General features: G+C 45.8%; 1 protein-coding gene and 1 long non-coding RNA gene across 5 annotated transcripts in view; one reads left to right on the top strand and one right to left on the bottom strand.

Moving 5' to 3' along the window:
- LOC140639927 (uncharacterized) overlaps nt 1–18655 on the bottom strand; it is a 34622-nt gene extending 15967 nt beyond the window's left edge. Inside the window, exon 1 of one of the 2 annotated variants that reach the window (XR_012036574.1) lies at nt 18400–18655. This is a non-coding gene — a long non-coding RNA (uncharacterized lncRNA). The remainder of the gene's footprint in view (nt 1–18399) is intronic. The other variant, XR_012036573.1, reaches the window with a different exon arrangement.
- Nucleotides 17278–19975, top strand: part of MAMDC2 (MAM domain containing 2) — a 148385-nt gene continuing 145687 nt past the window's right edge. Inside the window, exons 1-2 of one of the 3 annotated variants that reach the window (XM_072838476.1) lie at nt 17278–17753; nt 18071–18184. In XM_072838476.1, the coding sequence (XP_072694577.1) occupies nt 17720–17753; nt 18071–18184 (148 nt within the window). In that variant the 5' untranslated portion in view covers nt 17278–17719. The remainder of the gene's footprint in view (nt 17754–18070; nt 18185–19975) is intronic. The other 2 variants (XM_072838466.1, XM_072838459.1) reach the window with 2 other exon arrangements.

The raw sequence follows: 19975 nt of genomic DNA, 5'->3' as shown, positions 1-19975 counted from the left end.
CATTACTGTTCCAAATCCTTTGGTCTGGAGTCTCCTTATGCATTCACTACTCAGAATAGTTGTTTTTAATTTGTCAGCACATTATAATATAATTTTGCTCAAGAAAAATAGCATTCCTCACCGCCCCCCACCACCACAAAGGCTGAGTTTGTTTTGGTTTGTCATCAACATAAACAGGGTAATATAATAAAAAGCCACCTAACTACTAGAGAGAGGGGATGTAGTAAGTTAGATGTAGTCAGCACTATAATTCTTTCTCTCTGACAAATATTTTCAAATTATCTTTAGCTGCCATAGGCAAGATAAATCTGTAATATGACCCCAAAGTCTAAGTGAAAGCTTATTGCTTTAGAGCATATTCATTTATTTTTAATGTTCATGTTTGTTTTTAAAGAATGTCTTTGTAAAAATATTTTAACTACTTAAAACATGAACTACACCATCTCCCATTCCATGATCTTAAGTGAAATGCTGGCCTTAACTAGAACTGCTCACTGTCTTTTCTTGCCTACAACACAATCATTAATTACACAATCATTAATGATGGTGTATTTTTAGCTTACATGGAAAAGGTCATCTTCTTTAATATATTGTTCTCTTAATTAGCTTTGGATCCTTGAAAAAGTATTTAAGCCTAAAAGTCCTTCTGATAAATTTATTATTTTCCTTTTATTGTAAGGTATCTAAAGAGTCAAGATAGCCTGCTTCAACTCCAGAGCAGTCTTTATAAATCATGCACATGAGAGGTTCTCAGGAGGTTCTCAAGGAGCATATATTTGGATTCAGCATTGCAACTTAATTGCACAAGGATGAGCAAGATCAGGAAACAAAACAAGAGCTCCAGCAAGACAGGAAAAGACTGGCCCTCTTGCCCCTTTGCTCAACTACTTCCTCTCCTCAGCATTTGATACAGCAAGTCACCAGGACAACAAGAGGCAAGGGACAGTGTGAAATTGGATTGCAACTGGCAACCAATGTGTTTTGACTTCTTAAAGCCATAACAAAGAAAACTCCAGTTATATATAAAGTTTCTATTTTATTTGGAGCACTTTATGTTCCCCAAACGAACACTTGATGATTCTTGCTCAATATACTGTTTTATAGAATTTCTATAAATTTGAAAGGAACAAAATGGCTTCCCTGGGTATCTGCATGCCATGGATTTACTTGACAACAGTGAATTCAGAGAATTTCCCAACCCCTCTGTGGAGAAGTTCTGATTATCCTCCCAGAGTCAGGGAAGCTGAAGAGTAGAGAGCTTAAGTGATTTGCTCAAGGCCAATCGGAGATCAGGGAATATTTGGCTCCAGCTTCCTGGGCTAATTATTATTTGGTTGCTCTCTCCTTGATTTATGCATTTGTTAATAATTGGTTTTTCATTAAAGCTTGACAAAATGAGCCAGCAAACCATTTGCAAAAGAAAACTAGCTTTTGTAATTTTTGTGGTTAATACATGCACATTCTGCTATTCTTGATTTTAAATCTTTTTTCTCGTTGCTCAAGGACTTTTAGAGTTGCAGACTTCCATCCAAACGGGGACACTTGAAGAGAGATGAGGGTTAAGCGGACCAGTTTTTCAATATATATGCTGCACTGACCACTGACTGCAAGAGTATCATTGTATTACCTTGCTTCTTAGGCAATGAAGTCTGAACACTCAGTTCTCACACATAATATTGGTACAGCCTACCTGTTGCTGAATGAGAGGTCTCACACCAAAGACACAAGAGAAGTCATTCTTTATTTCCATGGTAGCATGTACCAGAATTTCATTTCTTTTTGAAGCTAGTTTATTCTATAGAATATTCTATTTTGTATAGAATAAAATAAATATTCTATAAAATATTCCATTTTGTGTATATAACACATTTTATTTCTTCATTTATCTATTGGTGGACATTTGGGCTGTTTCTACTTTTTGGCTTTGGTGAATAATGTTTCTGGGAACCCTGATGTGCAAGTATCTCCTTGAGTCCTTCCTTTCAACTCTTCTGCATGTATAGTTTGAAGTAGAGTTGCTGAAACATATGGTAATTCTGTTTCCATTTAGAAGAACTGCCATACTGTTTCTCATAGTGGCTATACTTTTTTTTTATTCCCACCAACAAGGCACAAGTGTTACAGTTTTTCCACATCTTTGCCAACACTTAAAAAAAAATTCATAATAGCCATTCTAATAGGTGTGAGTGGTTAATCAATTATATTTTAAACAGTATTAGCTATGGTGGACATGTGTTACATTTGCAGTGACTTCTATTCTGAAAAGCTTTTCTGAATATAGAGAATTTCCATGTTATATGTTCTTCCTCTCCATTACAGAACTCAGAACTCAAATCCCCACCTTCTTTTCACCAAGAATAAAATCATGTGACCCAGACTCAACTAATCAGATGCATCTATGCAAGATTTAAATTCCTGCAAGACCAACAACAGTGATAAGCTCTCTTCGGTGCTTTGGTTCTATTGGCTTGGGTGTTGGCAGTGGAATCTGGCTTTGGGGAGGCATTAACAATTGCAATAGGTCTAATGCAGTCAAGTTCCCAATGTGTAGGCCGATGGTGGCATTTCCTCAGCAAGTCATTTCTGTGGTATGATTGTGGGTGTTGTTCCTGGAAGCTCATCCCCAAGCCTATTTCTACAACCAAAAAGTCCCATCCAATTCAATTGCATAATTCTTGTGTTCATGCCCCATGCCACCAATGAAGCTTCTGCCTGGGGGTTTTGAAGTGGGGAAAGGGCATAGTCTACACATTCACTCTTTCTTCTCTCTTTTTCCTCTAGTTTTAGTTCTTGCATAGCAGGGGCAGGGAAGATGGATGAAGAAAAGAAAGAATGTTCACCTAACTGGTACCACTGTAGTCTCTTCTCAGATAGCATTCCCCTTTCTGTGGCACATGTCTAAATACTAGCTGTCTGGTGGTGTACTTTTCTATATGTGCAAGTGACCAGAATAGAATCTACATAAGATGTCACTAAAGGATAGCCAAGGGAGGTTCAGTAAAAGAATAGTTGAAGGCAGCAAGTGGACAAACATTGAACACATTCACATTCATATCTCTCTGAACTGAGGTTGTCTACCATGCTGGTTACTAAAGGTATAGCTGTTCAAGGGCCCTGTTTTTATATGGGAGTCTAGATCCATCTCCTGACCTGGGATATCCATTCATACTTGGCGTTTACATCTGCCCCCTGCTTTGGTCCACAGTGAAACACCCCAAAGCCTCTTGCTGCTACAGTCCTTGCTTGATTGGTTACCCTCTTGGGTGGGGTATTAGCAAGTCAGCTCAAGCCTGGCTACATGTGGACTCATAGGCAACTTACACAGCTTTGCCCCACCAAGTAGTGAGAGTACAGATCTGCATTCTCTCTGCCCTGTCATCTCTTTCCATTTATTTTCCCCCTGCACATATAGGAACAGGGCACAGATCAGCAAGCCCACTGTATAAACAAAAGCAAACTAAGGAATAAACTGTTGATAAGATGCTCTGAATCTTTGAGAATAATGTTTGGATCCCATTTCACATTAGTGAGATTTGGAAAAACAGCCACATCCCTTTTCTCTCCCAAGGAAAGAAGAGGGAAAAGTCACAATACTCATCCTTCCCCAGCAATACCCAAATTATAGGATTGTCCTTTCTCTCCCTAACCTGGAGACTGGACATGGAAGGGAGTATGGGGCAGAGGTTGAGGTGATAATAGGGGTTACAGAGCTCATTCAGCTGCTTCTTAATAATTCCTGGAAGAATTCCCTGGGCCCAACTGGTTTTATTTTTCTGTAAAATCTAGGGCATATTTGTCTCATCTTTTATCTCAGGGCAATAGCTCATGTTCTACTCAGCAATCATTCTCTAGATATTTTTTTCCTGGGCAAAACCCATAGTCTCCTTTCAGAAAGTTACATATTTGCATTTCAGCAAAAGACTCTTCTATGTCTCCAGTGGTTTATCTTTATGGATATAATTTTTGTGTTCAGGGATATTAACTAGCCCCACAGACAATCATAGTACTATACATTGATTCCTAAAGGATCCCAGAAGAACCCATCAAATCTTCACTGGGATTGTTAGAAATCCCAGAGACACTACAGGACACCAAAGACAAGGAGTAAAACCTAAAAGCAGCCAGAGAATAGAGATGACCCACGAAGGAGCAACGATAGTGTCAGTAAAATTCTCAAAATCAATAGAGGCCAGAGGATAATGAAATAATTCCTTCCACATTGGAAGATAGGAATTGTTTTTCTTTTCCACCATATACTTGTTTATTTCCCAGATACTCATCCTTTTAATATAGTAATAGTATATTTTTGTTTAGATCAATCATCAGTGTTTGCATTATTATGGGTTTTGAATGTATGTGACTTGAAACACTCTGAAAGTGTTTAATGAGTTTCTGTTCTCTCCATAGTTTTGATAGTTCGGTGATACACCTTGGTGTGCATCCATTTTTATGTGCATTTAATGAGCCTTTCAAGCTAGAAACTCATGTATTTGAGTCTAGGAAATTTCCATTAATTATTTCTTTGATTTTTTTTCTCATTCATTTTCTCTATTCTTTTAAAACTCCCATTATTCATGTTTTCTTATTTTCCTCTTCTTTTCTTTTAAGTAATCTCTATGCCCAATGTGGGGCTCAAACTCACAATGCCAAGATCAAGAGACACATGTTCTACCAACCGAGCCAGCCAGGTCCCCCTGAAACTCCCATTATTCAGATGTTGGCCTTCTTAGACTATTTGGTACGATGTTTTATGATAAAATTTAAGCTTTTATGTTTTCCATTCAAAATATTTATATATAAATATAAATTTAGGGCACTCCTGGGTGGCTCAGTTGGTTATGTGTCGAACTCTTGATTTCAGCTCAGGTCATGATCTTAGGATTGTGAGATCAAGCCCCCCATCAGGCTCCATGCTGAGCATAAAGCCTGCTTAAAATTTTCTCTCTCTCCTCTCTCTGCCTCTCACTTCTTGCAATCTCTCTCTCTCTTAAAAAAAAAGGTGTATAAATTTATGTGATATTTTGTGATATTTTATATGTTTTTCTCCTATTTTCTTTGCTTTATGCTCTACTTTTTGGGAGATCACTTCACTTCAACCTGTAATATTTCCTATTGAGTGTTTCAGTTTTGCTCTCATGTTTTTAATTTGTAAGGGATCTTTTATGTTGTCTGAGTGTTCTGTTTTAAACAGTATTCTTAACTTGTTTCTGGGATTCAGAACCATGGCTTATCTCTCTGAGGATTTTAAAAATTGTTTTATTTTGAAGTTTTCTTTTCTTTTTTGTAGTTTAATTTTCCTCCAAGTTGTTTTCTTTGTTAGTGCCTTATTTGTTTGATCTTTATCTTGTATATTAAAGACATTCTTCAGTCCTCTGCTGATTTTTAGGTGTCTGCTCATGTTTAACTGAGCAGACACATCAGTAAGAGGCCGATTGGAAGACCTGAATGAGTTTCATTGGAGGGTGATGTGGCTGGCCTGTATGTTGGGGGAAACTTTAATATCACTATGTTTACATTTTTCCTCTATATCTGGTCAGATTCCTTGGAGATGACCCTTCCATTATCATTCTACCTAGAGAGAAAAAGTTTGGTCATAACCATTCTGGAAGCCAAGTTGGTAAACAGAGCTTAAAAGTAGGGTCTCTGTGTTCAGTATTTACACATTCATTTATTTACCCTGGTTTCAGTGTGGTACATTCACTCTTAACCCAGTCTGTGCTCTTTGAGTCCAGCCTACCTCCTTTCTGTCCTTTCTAGAGAATAAGCATCCATCTCTTGCTAGGGTGGTATGATGGTTGGTTTAATGTGTCAACTTGATTGTGCTAAGAGATGCTCACATAGCATGTTCAACTCACTCAGAACTGTAATCCAGAAGCCTACATCCAACTTAACTAATTTTTTGATCGATGCTTTCAAAAACTGGGAGAATTGACCTCTTCTAGATCTTAGCTGACAAAAAGATATATTTCAAAAAGAAGGAAATTGAACGTTGAAGGACAAAAGTGGAATGCAAGAATTAATAGGACTCAGGAACCTGCTGAGTACCCAGTCAGATGCCACCAGTAGGGATGCTATTCCCTTCTGGAGGGATGTGGCGATGTCTTTGACCCAGTATAGAAACCTAGCAGAGACACAGAAGGCAGCCCCCACCGTAAGACATTTCCACACCTAGAGTGGAAGAAGTCATTTCATTCCTATTGCCTGATTTTGGAAAGAAGCCTAGAAGTAAGAGAACCAGTTTCTCATGGAACATCCCCATCCCACCAAATAAGAGAAAATTTCTAAGTCCAATGAGTTGGATATTCAGAAGTCTAATTTGAGCCTGCTTCCCCATATGAGTGAATAAACAAAGCTTCCCTATAACAAAATAAATATAGAATAAATGTGTATATGAAGTTGTAAAATGTGTAATGAGAAAAGCAACCTTTTCAGTTTGGGAGGGGTTTTGGGGCTTTCAGCAGTTTGGAAACAAGATGTCTCATTTAAAAGTTTCTCTCTGGGTTTTGGTGTTGTTTTTTTTTCCAGAAGACATTTTTATTGGACACAGACAAACCTGCCCTTCGGGCTATAACCAGGGACCAAGATAATTTCCTTTAGCCTTTAAAGACATAATCCTGTAAGAAGTCTCTTCATATCTTCTACTCCATCTTGTTTGCTCCACCTCAAGTATCCTCAAATGAAGGTTCTATTTTAATCCTGAGACTATTTTCTACATTACTATTTTTAATGTCTTTGTTGTTGGTACTTACAATGGCATCCACTCAATAGTTTAGATTTTTCTTCTACTCTGATAAGACATTAAAGCTACAATTTGCTGATTGTCCAATTAACATTTCTAGTTTCTGCCTCCCACCCTGCAAAGGCAGGACAGTGTATGAAAGGCTATTTTGATGCATAGACTCCATAATCAGTCTCAACTACAAGCCTGACCTGAGAAAAATTTGAGTTGATAGAAAATGAATATTAAAGAAGAATGTAAGGCGCAGAGATACTGAACAATGCACACAGGTAGTGAGTGGCAGAGCTCCAGGTTAAACTCCAGCAGAACGATCTGACTCCAGGGTCCATGGTCTCAATGACAAAATTATACTCCCTGGGGGTGGCTGGGTGGCTCAGTGGTTGAGCATCTGCCTTCAGCTCAGGGCATGATCCTGAGGTCCTGGGATTGAGTCCCGCATCGGGCTCCCCTCGGGGAGCCTACTTCTCCCCCTGCCTATGTCTCTGCTTATCTCTCTGTCTCTCATGAATAAATAAATAAAATCTTTTAAAAAATTACAGTCCCTGTTCTGATATAACATTTTCTTATTCTTTTCAAACAGCTTTAAAAAATTAACAGTAATAGTACTTACTTTTTTTGATGATGAAAATATTAAGCCAGAGCATTCTTTTTTATTTTATTTTATTTATTTATTCATGAGAGACAGAGAGAGGCAGAGACACAGGCAGAGGGAGAAGCAGGCACCATGCAGGAGCCTGATGTGGGACTAGATCCCAGGACCCCAGGATGACGCTCTGGGCTGAAGGCAAATGCTAAACTGCTGAGCCACCCAGGGATCCTCAAGCCAGAACATTCTTAACCATGGCTTAGTAGAATCACCTTGGAGAGCTTTAAGGAAGTACCAGTGATTTGGTCCTATCCCAGAAATGATGATTTGATCAGTCTGCTGGGATCCAACCTTTGTATTAAAAAGAGCAAACTCCCCAGGTGTTGGTAATATACAGAAGGAATCATGTTGGTTGGATTGGTTCATGGAGGCATCTTGCAATGCCTCAGGGTAGAGTTTCTTCATTATCACCAGTCACCCAGGCCTTGGGCACTTTGAAAATCTGAAGGAATTGGTGTCATTTACCATCTTTAAATAGCCAGAATTTCAGGCTTTCAGATTAGTGGTGATGGTGTAGCTTGATGTCTCATCAGTAATGGCTCTTTGCACACCACATACATGTACAAGCATGCACACCCCCCCACACACACCTCATTCGCCTGTTCAGAGCTGATATTTGTCATCTGTCCCCCTCCCAGATGGTGTCCATTCTGCCTCTGAGTAGTTGTATCACTCTCTCTGTTCCGTTTAGATCAAATCACAGAGTGTAGATCCTCAATCTAACACATTAATAAGGTCAGAGACTGTAAATCAGAAGCTAAGCCCGGGTTTCATGGCTCTTTTTGGGGAATGTTTTAGGCTGCAAAATTCTTTATTCTTCCTTTTTTCCAGGCCTTGCTAAGGAAACAGAACTTGAAGAGGGAGAAGCATACTATTTGGGTTTAGCCTAAGTTGTACAAACGGCTTCCCAGGGATCCCTGGGTGGCGCAGCGGTTTAGCGCCTGCCTTTGGTCCAGGGCGCTCTCCTGGAGACCCGGGATCGAATCCCACGTTAGTCTCCTGGTGCATGGAGCCTGCTTCTCCCTCTGCCTATGTCTCTGCCTTTCTCTCTCTCTCTGTGTGACTATCATAAATAAATAAAAATTAAAAAAAAAAAAAAACGGCTTCCTGGCCCTGCTCTGTGCCCCCTACCCCTGGAGCCGCCATTAACTGTAATTATGTTGAATTCCAATGTCCCTTCAGCTCACTCTTAGCCCCAGCAGGTGACACAGAGCCTTAACTCCCAGGATTGGAGGGGATGTCCTGGGGAGAACATGCATGTGCACAAGCCAGCCTACACACCCACCCACCCTGCCGCACAGCCACATGCTGCCAATTCTCCCTGCAGTTAACTTTGAAATGCCCGCAAAGTCTGCAGCAAGGTAAGACAAGATACTGCTCACCTGCTCTTCTTAATACTGCTCCAGGGGTCATGGAGATGTTTGCAGCCCCATGTGAGATTTATGGGAATAGACTTTTCTGGGTTCCCGGAAGCCCCGCCTTTCTCCTGGACCCAGACAGGAATCCACAGGGCTGGGCTGGGACAGGCTCAGATGGCAGAATGTGGGTGGTTTCATGATCTCTGTCTTCCTCCAACCCCCAAGACCTGGTGCCTTCATCCAATGGCAGAGTCCTCTCCCTGCGGCCCCCTAGCCTTTCTTGCAGTGGGTCCTGAGAGCCTCCCTCACCTTTCCTCTCCTCACAGAGTGTATTGGGTATGCTGCTCTGCCCAGAAAACCCACACTTCTGCTCAGACTACTGCTCCTCTTCATATTGGCTCTGGGCTCTCCAAGCACATCTGTGCAGTTAATTTGTTTCCATAAATACCTTCCTGGGTGACCTAGAGCTTAGATTCAGTTATTTCCCTTCTAATGGTAGGGCTGCAGCTGAGGCAGGCCTCTGGACAGTGTATACCAGTGAGGATGTGCCATCCCGTAGCCTGTCCTTCAGAACATGTATTGAGTGCCTACAATTAGCCAGGCACACAGATGACAGGGGAGCAGAAATGAGAGTGAAGCAGACTGCTCAGCCCTTGAAGTATCAGCTTCCCTTGCAGATAACAGACATAAACAAAGTTATCATAAAACAGCCTCGTAATATACGCTGTACTTTAGGAGGACAGGTAACCCTGAGAGGAAGAGAGGACCCTTGACTGAGTCTTTAGAAATGAATGAGATGGGTAGTGTAAACGGACTGTTTCTTTCCTTGTGTAGCAAGTGCCCGACCTAGGCTTTGATGGCTGAGGGCATCCATTTCAAAGGCTGGAATCACTATCTTGAATAGCTCTCTTGAACAAACACTTTGCCAGCCACATCATCTCGATTAAAGAGCCAGGCCACCTTTCCTCACTGAGTCCCCTTTGTCTTAAAGATCTCAGTTGATTTCAATGAGTGGCCACTTGGGCCACTTGTCTTTTCTCCTCCCTTGCTTTAAATTCCTGCTCTTATGTTTTGAATTCATCAATAGTGAGCCCACAAAACCCTAGGTCCTCACCTCAACCTTGATAGCAGCAGAACCCAGGCCCAAGGGCACTGTGTCTCTCTACCTACAAACCTTGCAGGGGCCCCAAGTGTGCTGTGTAGTTTCCAGGTCTTATAAGTAATAAACCTTTATTTTTCCCCCTAAAGTTTGCTGATCATTCTTGTTGAAAGGCCTTCTGCAGTCATCATAAGAACTATGAGGGTCAGTCCAGTTGTAACGACGATTTGGAAAGAAGAGTGGTCTGTGGGATATTCACTGGGGCCGTGGTAAGTGTGTCCGGGCATTTCTAGCTGGTAGTATCATTCTCCTAGGTTCGACCCACACAAAACAGAGCACATTTGCTTCCTAGGTCTGCATGCAAAGGATAATATACTGGGTCACTTAAACAATAGACATTTTAGTGCTGGAGGCCAGAAATCTGAAAATGTCAGTGGTGGGGGGGGGTTCCCTCTGAAAGCTGGGAGGGAGAACCAGTTCCCCAGCCTCTCCAGCTTCTGCTGGTTTGCAGGTGATCTTGCACAGCCCCGGGCTTGTAGGACCATTGCCGTGACCTCCACCTGGTCTTCAAGGGTGCTCTCCTTGTGAGCATTTATGTCTAAATTTCACCCTTTTATAAGGACACCAGTCATATTGGGCTAGGGGCCCACATTGCTCCAGAGTGACCCCATTTTAACTAATTGTAATGGCAATGACCTTATTTCCAAATAAAGTCACTTTCTGGGGTGTTAGTGGATAAGACTTCAATATGTGACTTTTGGAGGGTTAAGGGAGCAGAATTCAATCCATTACAAGGAACTGACCCATCAGAATGCCTTCCTCCCCTTACCAATGGGAGAAGGGGAAGAAGGCATTCTGATTCTGAACAAAAAGAAGGGGGTATGTAAGAACACATGAGGAGTGGCCCAGAGGACACAGTCAGGAAGCTGCATGTGGCTGGTGGGGAATAGGTGGTAGGGGTGTGATGAGCTTGGGAAAGAAAGGTAGGCTCCACTATGATCACAAAGGGCTTTTTCTGCAGAACTCTGGTTATAGATACTTCACTGGGACAGAGAGAAATTCACCCTCTTGGCCTTGGGCCAGCCTAGGGGTATGGGAAAGAGGTGTGGGGTCTGAGAACAGGACATGGCACAGTGGTTGCCCAAACCTGGACAAGTCAAGAGAGCTTTGGTGGTAGCTAGAGCAGGGTTCACAGCCCTGCCCCGTAGGTCACTTAAACTCTTTGGGTCTAGTTTCTTCCCCTAAATTGACCATGAAACCACCTGGCATATCACAAACACTAAATAAAAAGTGGTAGTGTTTTCACTGTGATGACTCAGCCCTGCAAACTTCGACTTAAAAAAATTCAAAAGATTGCCATCAAACCATAGTGAAGGATATCTGACTCCAAGCTATGGTTCAGAGTAAACTGATGGAACAAAGATTAATGTTCCCTATGATCTATTCCCTTTTAAATGCCCACTGTAAAGGAAATGTCTACTTTACCAGTTCATTTGAGTGTGGCAATTTGAATAGCAGGGCATAGATTTTGTAACAGCAGGAGATCTGTTAAGAACTGGTTAACCTTGGGCCTTGGGCCCTCACGGTGGATGAGTCAGACTTGCAGCAGGCACGTGACTGTCCCCAAGGGGTAAGAGGCAGCTGGTGCTGGTCAGGAACCAAGGGACACTGCCAGCCAGCCTTGGGGCAGAGCCCCCAGACACCTCCTGCAGGAATGCAATGAAGGTCACTGACAGGATAAGCCATAGAGCCTGGAATTGTTTTACCAGCTCATTTTCAACCTGAGAGCATGCAGTGAGTGGGGGCACATCGAAGTCTATGTGTGGAGAGACAAAGAGAGCATGAAAGCAAGAGAGAAAATGCTGAGTAAGAGGCAGAGGGGAGCCCCAGAGGGCATCACAGAGATCCAGAGAGAGACACACAGACAGACAGGGACAAAGAAAGATGGAAATAAGCAGAAAGAGACAAAACTCCAGAGCAGAGACAATGTCTTGGTGTAGATCAGAGGGGACCCAGGAAGCAAGAAAGGGAGAAAGAAAAAAAAATATATATATACATACATATATATGTATATATATAATTTTAAAACATATAGTATGTAATAGAAAGCAAAGTATAATTACTATGAAGGATATTATGAATAGCCTTATTATTTGCCCAAGACCTAAAGCATACAAAGTCCTGTCTGTGGACCCAAATCCTGGCCAGTGAGGAAGTGAGCTTATGACTTCCCATCTTGTCCCTACCACTTAGAGACATGTGACCTTGGAGAAAGGTCAGTTAGACTCTTTTTTTCTCTATTTTCTCTAGACTGGGACTGGTTACCTGTGTCTGGCCACCCCTTCTGGAAGGGTGGTGGTGAGCATCCCATTCTCTGTCTCCGTGGTTCTATCTTGGTGCTATAAATGGCAGTTCAAGAATTGATTATAGGTTTTAGTCTACGCCCCTCAGGTTTTAGTCTATGCCCACAGAGATTTAAATATGTTCTGTTTTAATTCATTGCCAGTATTTGAAAATACGGGCTATTACATCTGTATCTGGACATTGGGCTTCTTTTGAAAAACCTGGGCAAAATTGGCAGGGCTAGAGCCCCGTGCCACCATCAGTGATGCCCTGTGGTTGGGCATGCTCACACCACAATCCCTCCGTAAGTCCCCCTACTTCCGGCTCAATTCATTCATGTCTGTTACTCTCTAGCCCCTGGAATTTCTGTTTGCTGTCTTTGCTCTACTTCACCAGCATATTTTATTGAAATGGTCTTTTTGTGGGTCAGTCCGCTGTCTGTGAAGTCAAGATTGTATCTTGTTCAGCCCTGGGTCTCCAGTCCTGAGCACTGTGCCTGGCACATAGTAGGTGCATAGGAGTTGTTTGTGGAAGTGACCATTACATGGCACCACATGTGAACTCCAAGAAGGGAGAGAGGCAAAGGGAAGGGAAGGTGCGTGGCGAAGAGCCTCCCCATCTGGCTCTGCATCAGTGGTGCACACAGGGGTGCATCATAAGCACTCATTTCTTTCTTTCCTCCCGCAGATGAGCCTCTTCCCTCCTGATGCCTCAGTGGCTGGGCAGAGGGTGACACCCTCTTCTGTTGTGCCCAGAAAACTGGCCACAAGACCAAGCTAGGTCTTCAGCCCAAGAGTGACATAGCAAAAAGCCAATCCCTGGTTGTGGGCCCCCCGGGGGGAGCAGGGAGCAAAGCAGCCAAGGGCACAAGCATATGCCAGCTTCTGTGAGAGGGCTCGTGTGTGCTCCAGAGATAGCAGGCCCCTTTCCCTGCATGTGGTGTCGGCGTGTCAGCAACCCTTGCCTGGGGAGACAGGCCTCTGTAAAGAGGAAATTTCTTAGGGGTGGTGTAGCTTGACCTGTGACACAGAACAAGTTACTTGACCCTTCTGGGCCTGTTTTCCCGCCTGTGAGATGGAGATAACAAGTCTTCATCTCACAGGGATGCAGCAGGATTGAAGGAGATGACTCATGGAAAGTGCCTGGCCCATGTTTGCTGGATGCTTAACACTTCTGTGTTAGTGTCCTGCAGCTGCCAGGACAAACCAGAGGACTTAAAACAACGGAAAGTTCTTCTCCCATCAATCTGGAGGCCAGAAGTCTGAAATCAAGGAGTGAGGGGCCAGGGCCACGCTCCTCTGGGGGCTGTGGGACTGGACCTGCTCATCTGGCCTTCTAGGGGCTCCAGGCATCTCTTCCTCCTTACCTGTGTCTGTTACTGGCCTCTGTCTCATGGAAGGGCACTTGGCCTTGATGTGGGGTCCATTTCAATCCCTGATTTAACTACATCTGCAAGGCGCCTTTTCTAAACAAGGTCATATTCATAGCCTATCTTTTTTGGGGGGCTACCATTCAACCCACCACAATACCTCATGTCTATTAGGTGCTTTCTCTAAATCAGAACTTTACCTGTGTTATTTAATCATTCCATTACACTAAATCTTAGAGGAGAGAGTCCTGGGTAGTCCTCCCCTGGGGAGGCGCTTTTCCAGGGGTTGAGGCAGTGCACGGCCACAGGGCTCTAAGGTCAGTGACTGGAGGAAGTGGGTTGATGTGCATAAGTTCTAGATGTTCTGGATTTCCTCCTTGGCTCTCTCCATGTGCAATATTCCTTCCCTTCTCTGCAAAATGTCTGTGGTGGACACCAGTGTGCTGCCCAGATCCTCCTTCTGGGAAGGACTCTGTCATCTCAGCTGGTGAGATTGTTGTCACCAGACAGCATTCAGCCATCAGCCCCCTTGGGTCGGCCTCTTGTTGGGGATCACTCATCCTTGTGTGGACCACATCCGCTGTGGCATGGAAGGAGCAATACAAGGAACCTGGCCATATCTGCCTCATATGGGATAAACTGCGTGGGCCATTTTAACTCCAGAGTAGCCAGTGGGGTCAGGAGATGCTTTGCAGGGCTTGCATTGCAATGTCACCTCTCCCTCAGCCCGGGTCTGTCTCCTTCTCCTCCCTTCCACACGTGCAGAGCCCAAGCACCTCACCTCCAAATCAGAGTCTGCTTCCCAGAGAAGCCATCCTACACCAGTGTCCAAGGATCATCTGTTCTTCAGATCATGCAATTATATGTGAAATCGAAATTTTACTCCCACTAACTCTGTGCATATGTGTAAGGATTCAGTTGCCCATAGGTGGCAATAAATGATGTTGCCTGAAAGTTTTAACTCGTCTTTAAAACCTTTGAATATCTCTTTATGGCTCAGAAGTTTTTCATTTTCTTAAGACTTGGAACATGCAAATGAATCTAAGGCAATCCTGAAACTGAAATATTCTGCAGGTACCTGGAGAAGGGAGCCCCAGTTTGAGAGTTGCTGGAAGCTTGCTTGGCTAGAAATAGTGATTTGAAGTTTCAAGTGGATTCATATCTGTCTTTGAATTTTTAATTGAGTAATTGGATGAAATTCATCAGATATTTAGTTCCATCTATGAACAAGAAATAAAAAAAAGAATATAAAACAAAGGAGACAGATTACCATTTGAGAGAATAGACTTTTAGAAGAAAGCAGATGTAGTTTTAAGTCTTCTCTCTGACTCTTGCTATTCACTGGACTCTGCACCTCAGTCTCCCCATATATTAAGTGGGAACAATTATGATATTGACCTCATAGAGTCCTTGTGAAAATTGAATAAGATTTTTGATATAAAATATTTATGATCTTAAGCACGATAAATGTTCTTCATTATCAGATACCACCTGAGGCAAAGCATATAAACACACACACGACTAAACAAATTTTAGGTCCTTTGGGTTATTGCTTACAGAAAACTCATGAGAATTTGTCCAAGCTTATTTTAAAAGGATCCGGGGTTTTTTTCTTATTAGAAAGAAGGCTAGTGGATTTCTAATACTGAAGGTGACAAGGGAATAATGACATGAAGGTAGTGTGGGTGGGTGGGTGGGAGTCATGTGGATCTCCAAGGAAGAGGATTTCAAGCTGAGGGAATGGCCAGTGCAAAGTTCTGGAAAGACAGGTACCTTGTATCTGAGGATCAGCCAAGAGGTCGATGTGGCTGGAGAGGTGTAAGCAGGGCAAATGAGGTCAGAGATGTAAGGGGGGTGGGGCAGGTCTTGTAGGATCTGGTTGGTCTTTGTGAAGACTGTTTTTTTTGTTTCTTTGTTTTAGAGAGAGAGTGTGTGTGCATGCACATGAGCAGGGGGTAGGGGTAGAGGGAGAGAGAGAATCTTAAGCAGGTTCCATGCTCATCGTGGAGCTTAACACAGGGCTCCATCTCATGACCCTGAGATCAGGACCTAGCCAAAATCAAGAGTCAGATGCTTAACCCACTGAGCCACCCAGGTGCCCCCAAAGACTGGGTTTTGATTTGCTGGTTTGAGAGTCTGTTGCAAATCTGAAGCTAAGCAATGACCTGCCACATGGCCTGACTTCTGTCCTAAACGGATGTCCTGATGGCTGCATTAGGAATGGAGTGGAGGTGGGCAAAGCAGGAGAGGCAGGGACACTGCCCTTCGGAGGTCCTGTAGTCTCCCCCTGCCAACAATTTAGATCAGGGCAGCCACTGGGGGCACAGAGCATGCTCAGCATCTGCTGTGTTTTGACCGGAATGGACAGAATTGGGTACTGTCTTGAGAGAAAGAGAAGAGTCAGGGATACCTCGATGTGATGTTTTTTTTCCTGAGCAAGCGGGGGAGAAAGGTTCCTTTAACTGAGATAAAAATGCAAGAGGAGGCAGGCTTGGGAGGGACTCCCAGGTTCATGTTGCGACCTGTGAAATGTGAGGTGGCAGTGAGGGAGAGGAGCCTGGAGTCAGTAAGCAGTCTGGGCTAGAAATGTAAATTCGGGAGTCATCAGGCTATATAGTTGGTAGGTAGTTCCAAACTAGGAAGCTGGATGAAATTACTGAGGGAGGGAGGAGATAAAAGGCCAGAGCTTGGAAGCACTCCAGTGTTTAGGGGGTAGACAAAAAGAGACAGCAGAGTATATGGAGAAGGAGCTGCCAGTGAAGGGCCAGGAAAGCCAGGAGAGGCCAGAAACTAGGTGAAGGTACATGAACAGGGCTTTGACGGTTGAACAGGAGTTTCTTAGGCCAGGGCTCCTCCAAGTGTGGTCCCAGACTAGCAGCATCAGCAACAGCATCCAGAAACCTGATAAGAATGTGCATAATCTTTGGACCCCAACCCAGATCTACCAGAGCAGAAACTCTGATGGCAGGGCCCTCCGGGGGGGTTCAGAAGCATCCTCAAGTTCCAGAACCACTGTCCTAGGCACAAAACTGCCTGCACAAAATTATAAAGATGGTGAAGAAGAAGAGGAAGAGGAAGAGGAAGAAGAAGAAGAGGAAGAGGAAGAGGAAGAAGAAGAAGAAGAAGAAGAAGAAGAGAAGAAGAAGAAGAAGAGAAGAAGAGGAAGAAGAAGAAGAAGAAGAAGAAGAAGAAGAAGAAGAAGAAGAAGAAGAAGAAAAGAAGAAAAGAAGAAGATCATCCCCACCACATTCTTTCTCAGAAGAGAATATTTTTAAAGACCCACTTAATGCTCAAAGCACTCACACCCTTCCTGACATCAGCACCCCCACCCCTCACATGCCAATTTAGAAAACTACTAATTTATCATGGCTCTTTGGAGAGGAGGAATGCCCCCATTTTACCGGACAGAGGGAATGCCGAGCACCAGGCATGCCAGACATTCCACTGCTAAAAAAAGGGGGGGTGGTATTCTAGGCTCAGCGTTACTGGGCCCCGAACACACAGCTCCTGAGACACAAAGCTTGTGTCACCAAGCAGTTTCCAAGTTCTCCTCTAGGTTTTCCACGGAGAATTCCACCCTTTTCCATTCTGGGGAGAAGAAGTTAAAATTAGGGCCAGCCCTGCAGAACTGGTGTGCCAGATGCGGGGAAGCTGTCCCCAGAAATAAGCTGGTTCCCACCGCGGATGGGCGGGGCGGCGCGCCTCCAGTCCCGGCCCAGCGGAGGGGCTGCAGGAAGGCCGGCCCCCTCCGAGTGTCTGCAAGGGGTCCGGTCCCAAGCTTTAAAGCCGTGAGCCGAGGCGCTGCATCCCGCCCTCCCCTCTGCCGGCCGGTCCTAGCTGCCCTTGCAAACGTGTGCAGTGTCTCCTTCCCGCCCGGCGCAGTCCTCGCCCGCCCGGGACCGCTGCGCGCCGGGCCGGCTTCCCTGGGGACGCGGTCCGCCCCGCGGCTGCAACCCGGCGAGCGGCGCTCTGCACCCCAGCAGCCCCGCAGCCCAGCACCCCAGCAGCCCAGCACCCTCAGCTTTCCGCTCAGCTCCCCGAGCCGCTCCGCAAAGTTGGGCAGCCCCAAGCGCACGCTCAGCCGCTCGGCTTCTCCCTCCCCGGGTCCCCGGCGGCCCCCAGCGGGCCCCCCTTTCCGGTCGGCCTCCCTCCCCGAAGCGCGACCATGCTGCTAAGGGGCGTCCTCCTGGCCGTGCTGGGTAAGTGCAGGGCCCCGGGGGACCCCCGGGGGGCGCCCTCGGGACCCGCTCCCGCAGCCCCCGGCCGTCCCGAGCCCGGCCATCCGCGGGGGCCTCCGGGTCCTTCCCCGGCCATTCCCCCTCCCCAGCCTGGGGCGCGATGCGGGAGGGCGGAGGGCTGTGCCTGGGAAGCGCTGGGGGCGGGGAGGGTGTCCTAGTGCATCCCGCTTGCTCTCCCGTCGTTTCCCCCTAGCTCCCCGCCCCCACCCCGGGGCGCCCCAAGTTGGTGCAGACGCTCCCAGCCCTCGCCCGAACCGAAATTCGTTTTGTGCCCGCAGCCCCGCAGCTCGCGGGTGCCCTGGACCTGCCCGCCGGCTCCTGCGCCTTTGAGGAAAACACCTGTGGCTTTGACTCGGTGTTCACGTACCTGCCCTGGATTTTAAACGAGGAAGGTAAGGGGGCTCCAGAGCTCGGGGGGTGGGGTGGGGGGGGGAGGCTGCGAAGTGAACTCCCCCCCTTGCTGGTTGGCCTTTTCTCAAGGGCAATGTTATCTTGGAGTTAAATCTCCTTGGGAGGAAAAGTGTGAGTCATGGATCATCCTCAGCTCCGCTGCACGCAGAGCCCCGGGAAGACATGGGGGGCGGGGGGGGGGGCGTCCTTTGTTTACCTGGCCTGCCTCTCCCCAGGCTTGCAAGGTCTTGACGGTCGCCCACCGGCTGCGTGCCCTCTGCAGGTCTTCAGCCCCTCTGGGCCTCAGTAGACACCTTTATGAGCTGGGAAAGTCGCATGGGGGCTAGTTCTCTCCCCATACTGCAGAAGGGGTTCCCTGATTCTGTGGAGCCGCCTGAGCGCTAAGCCCTCGTGTTTATGTTGTGCCTCGTGTGTATGTGTTGGGCTGGGAGTGTCTGCACCAAGTGTGCTGTTGTATGACTTTATCCTCCTACTTCCCTCCTATCTGTAATATCCAGCACTTGGCAGAAAGGACACCAAGTCCATGACTGTGTGCCTGAGGTCACCGGGCTGGCGGGCGTTGGTCACTGTCTCACCACTACATACTGTTTGGGTTCTGGTGACAGTTTAAATGTGGGTCTTCAGATGTTTCTTCTTACCCTTCATTATATGGTCAAAAAACAAGTAGTTCTCAGCGCCCAGCAGCAGGCCCTGGGTGACCCTTCTCTTTTCCCCTACTCTGCAAGCCTGCTTTTTTTTTTTCCTTTTAGAAGCTTGGTGCCCCAGGTCATTTGGACTGGGGCATAGCCTCCTTTTAAAAACGCTGCAGTGTAAAGGAGCTCAGTTAACTTCCTTCCCCTCTAAGCTGCCCTCAGGGCATCCCAGCTGGCTCCCTGGAGGAGGGTGGAGCCCAGAACCCAGGCTCTGCCCCCACGCTTCTGCGGGCTGCAGATGCATTAAGTTTCTCAGACCTTCACAGGGGGGTGATGGGAGCCCCCTTTACAAAGGAGGGCATCACAGTCTCAGGAGGTTCAATTGGCTGACTCCTGACACAAAGCGTCACTCAGCAGCTGGCCCTGCTGCTGCGTGATTAAGGGGAAGAAACAGAACCGGACTAGCTCAGTAGCAATCTTTATTTATTGCCAACAGTTGCCAGGTCTTGTCTACTACAGTTTACTTGGGGATAGCTGGGGGAAAGGCAGTTCCTGATTCATTATCGGAGGGATCCTCCCCTGCCAATGGCCTTGGGAAGGTCTCTGTCCTCTCGTCACCCCACCTTTTCTCTGCTCCTTCTGTGGCTGAAGCATTTTGAGAAACCACCTGCCATGGACCATATGACAGGCTTTGGAGAGCATTATCCTCTGGCACTGTGCTGCTCGGGAGTTATCTGATGTGTGCAATAAGACACAAATCCTGGGTCCCACCATCTGAGTTTCCCAAGTTCCCGGAACTGGTGGGGCCTGAGAGTTCACATTTCAGACAAGTTCCCAGGTGTTGCTGCTGGTCTGGAGACCATGCTTTGAGAGCCGCTGACCAAAGTGAGTTTACACACACATATGCACACATACAGTCACACACATCCCCCAGTGCTAGCGGCCCTGAGCAGTGTAGGGATTGGGAAGAAAGGGCCACTTGCATGATCCTGAGAGTGAAAACCTCCTTACATCTTGTGCCCTAACCATCTCTCCTGTCTCACCCCAGTCTTGGACCCAAGGAAAGGAAATCAGCCTCACCCCTTAATCGAGGAGCCTCAGAGTCTGAGCTCCCACTCCCAGCATGGGGGCCTCTCTCAG

Source organism: Canis lupus, chromosome 1 (genome assembly GCF_048164855.1).
Source record: "Canis lupus baileyi chromosome 1, mCanLup2.hap1, whole genome shotgun sequence".
NCBI lineage: Eukaryota > Metazoa > Chordata > Mammalia > Carnivora > Canidae > Canis > Canis lupus.
This window is presented reverse-complemented; position numbering and strand designations above follow the sequence as displayed.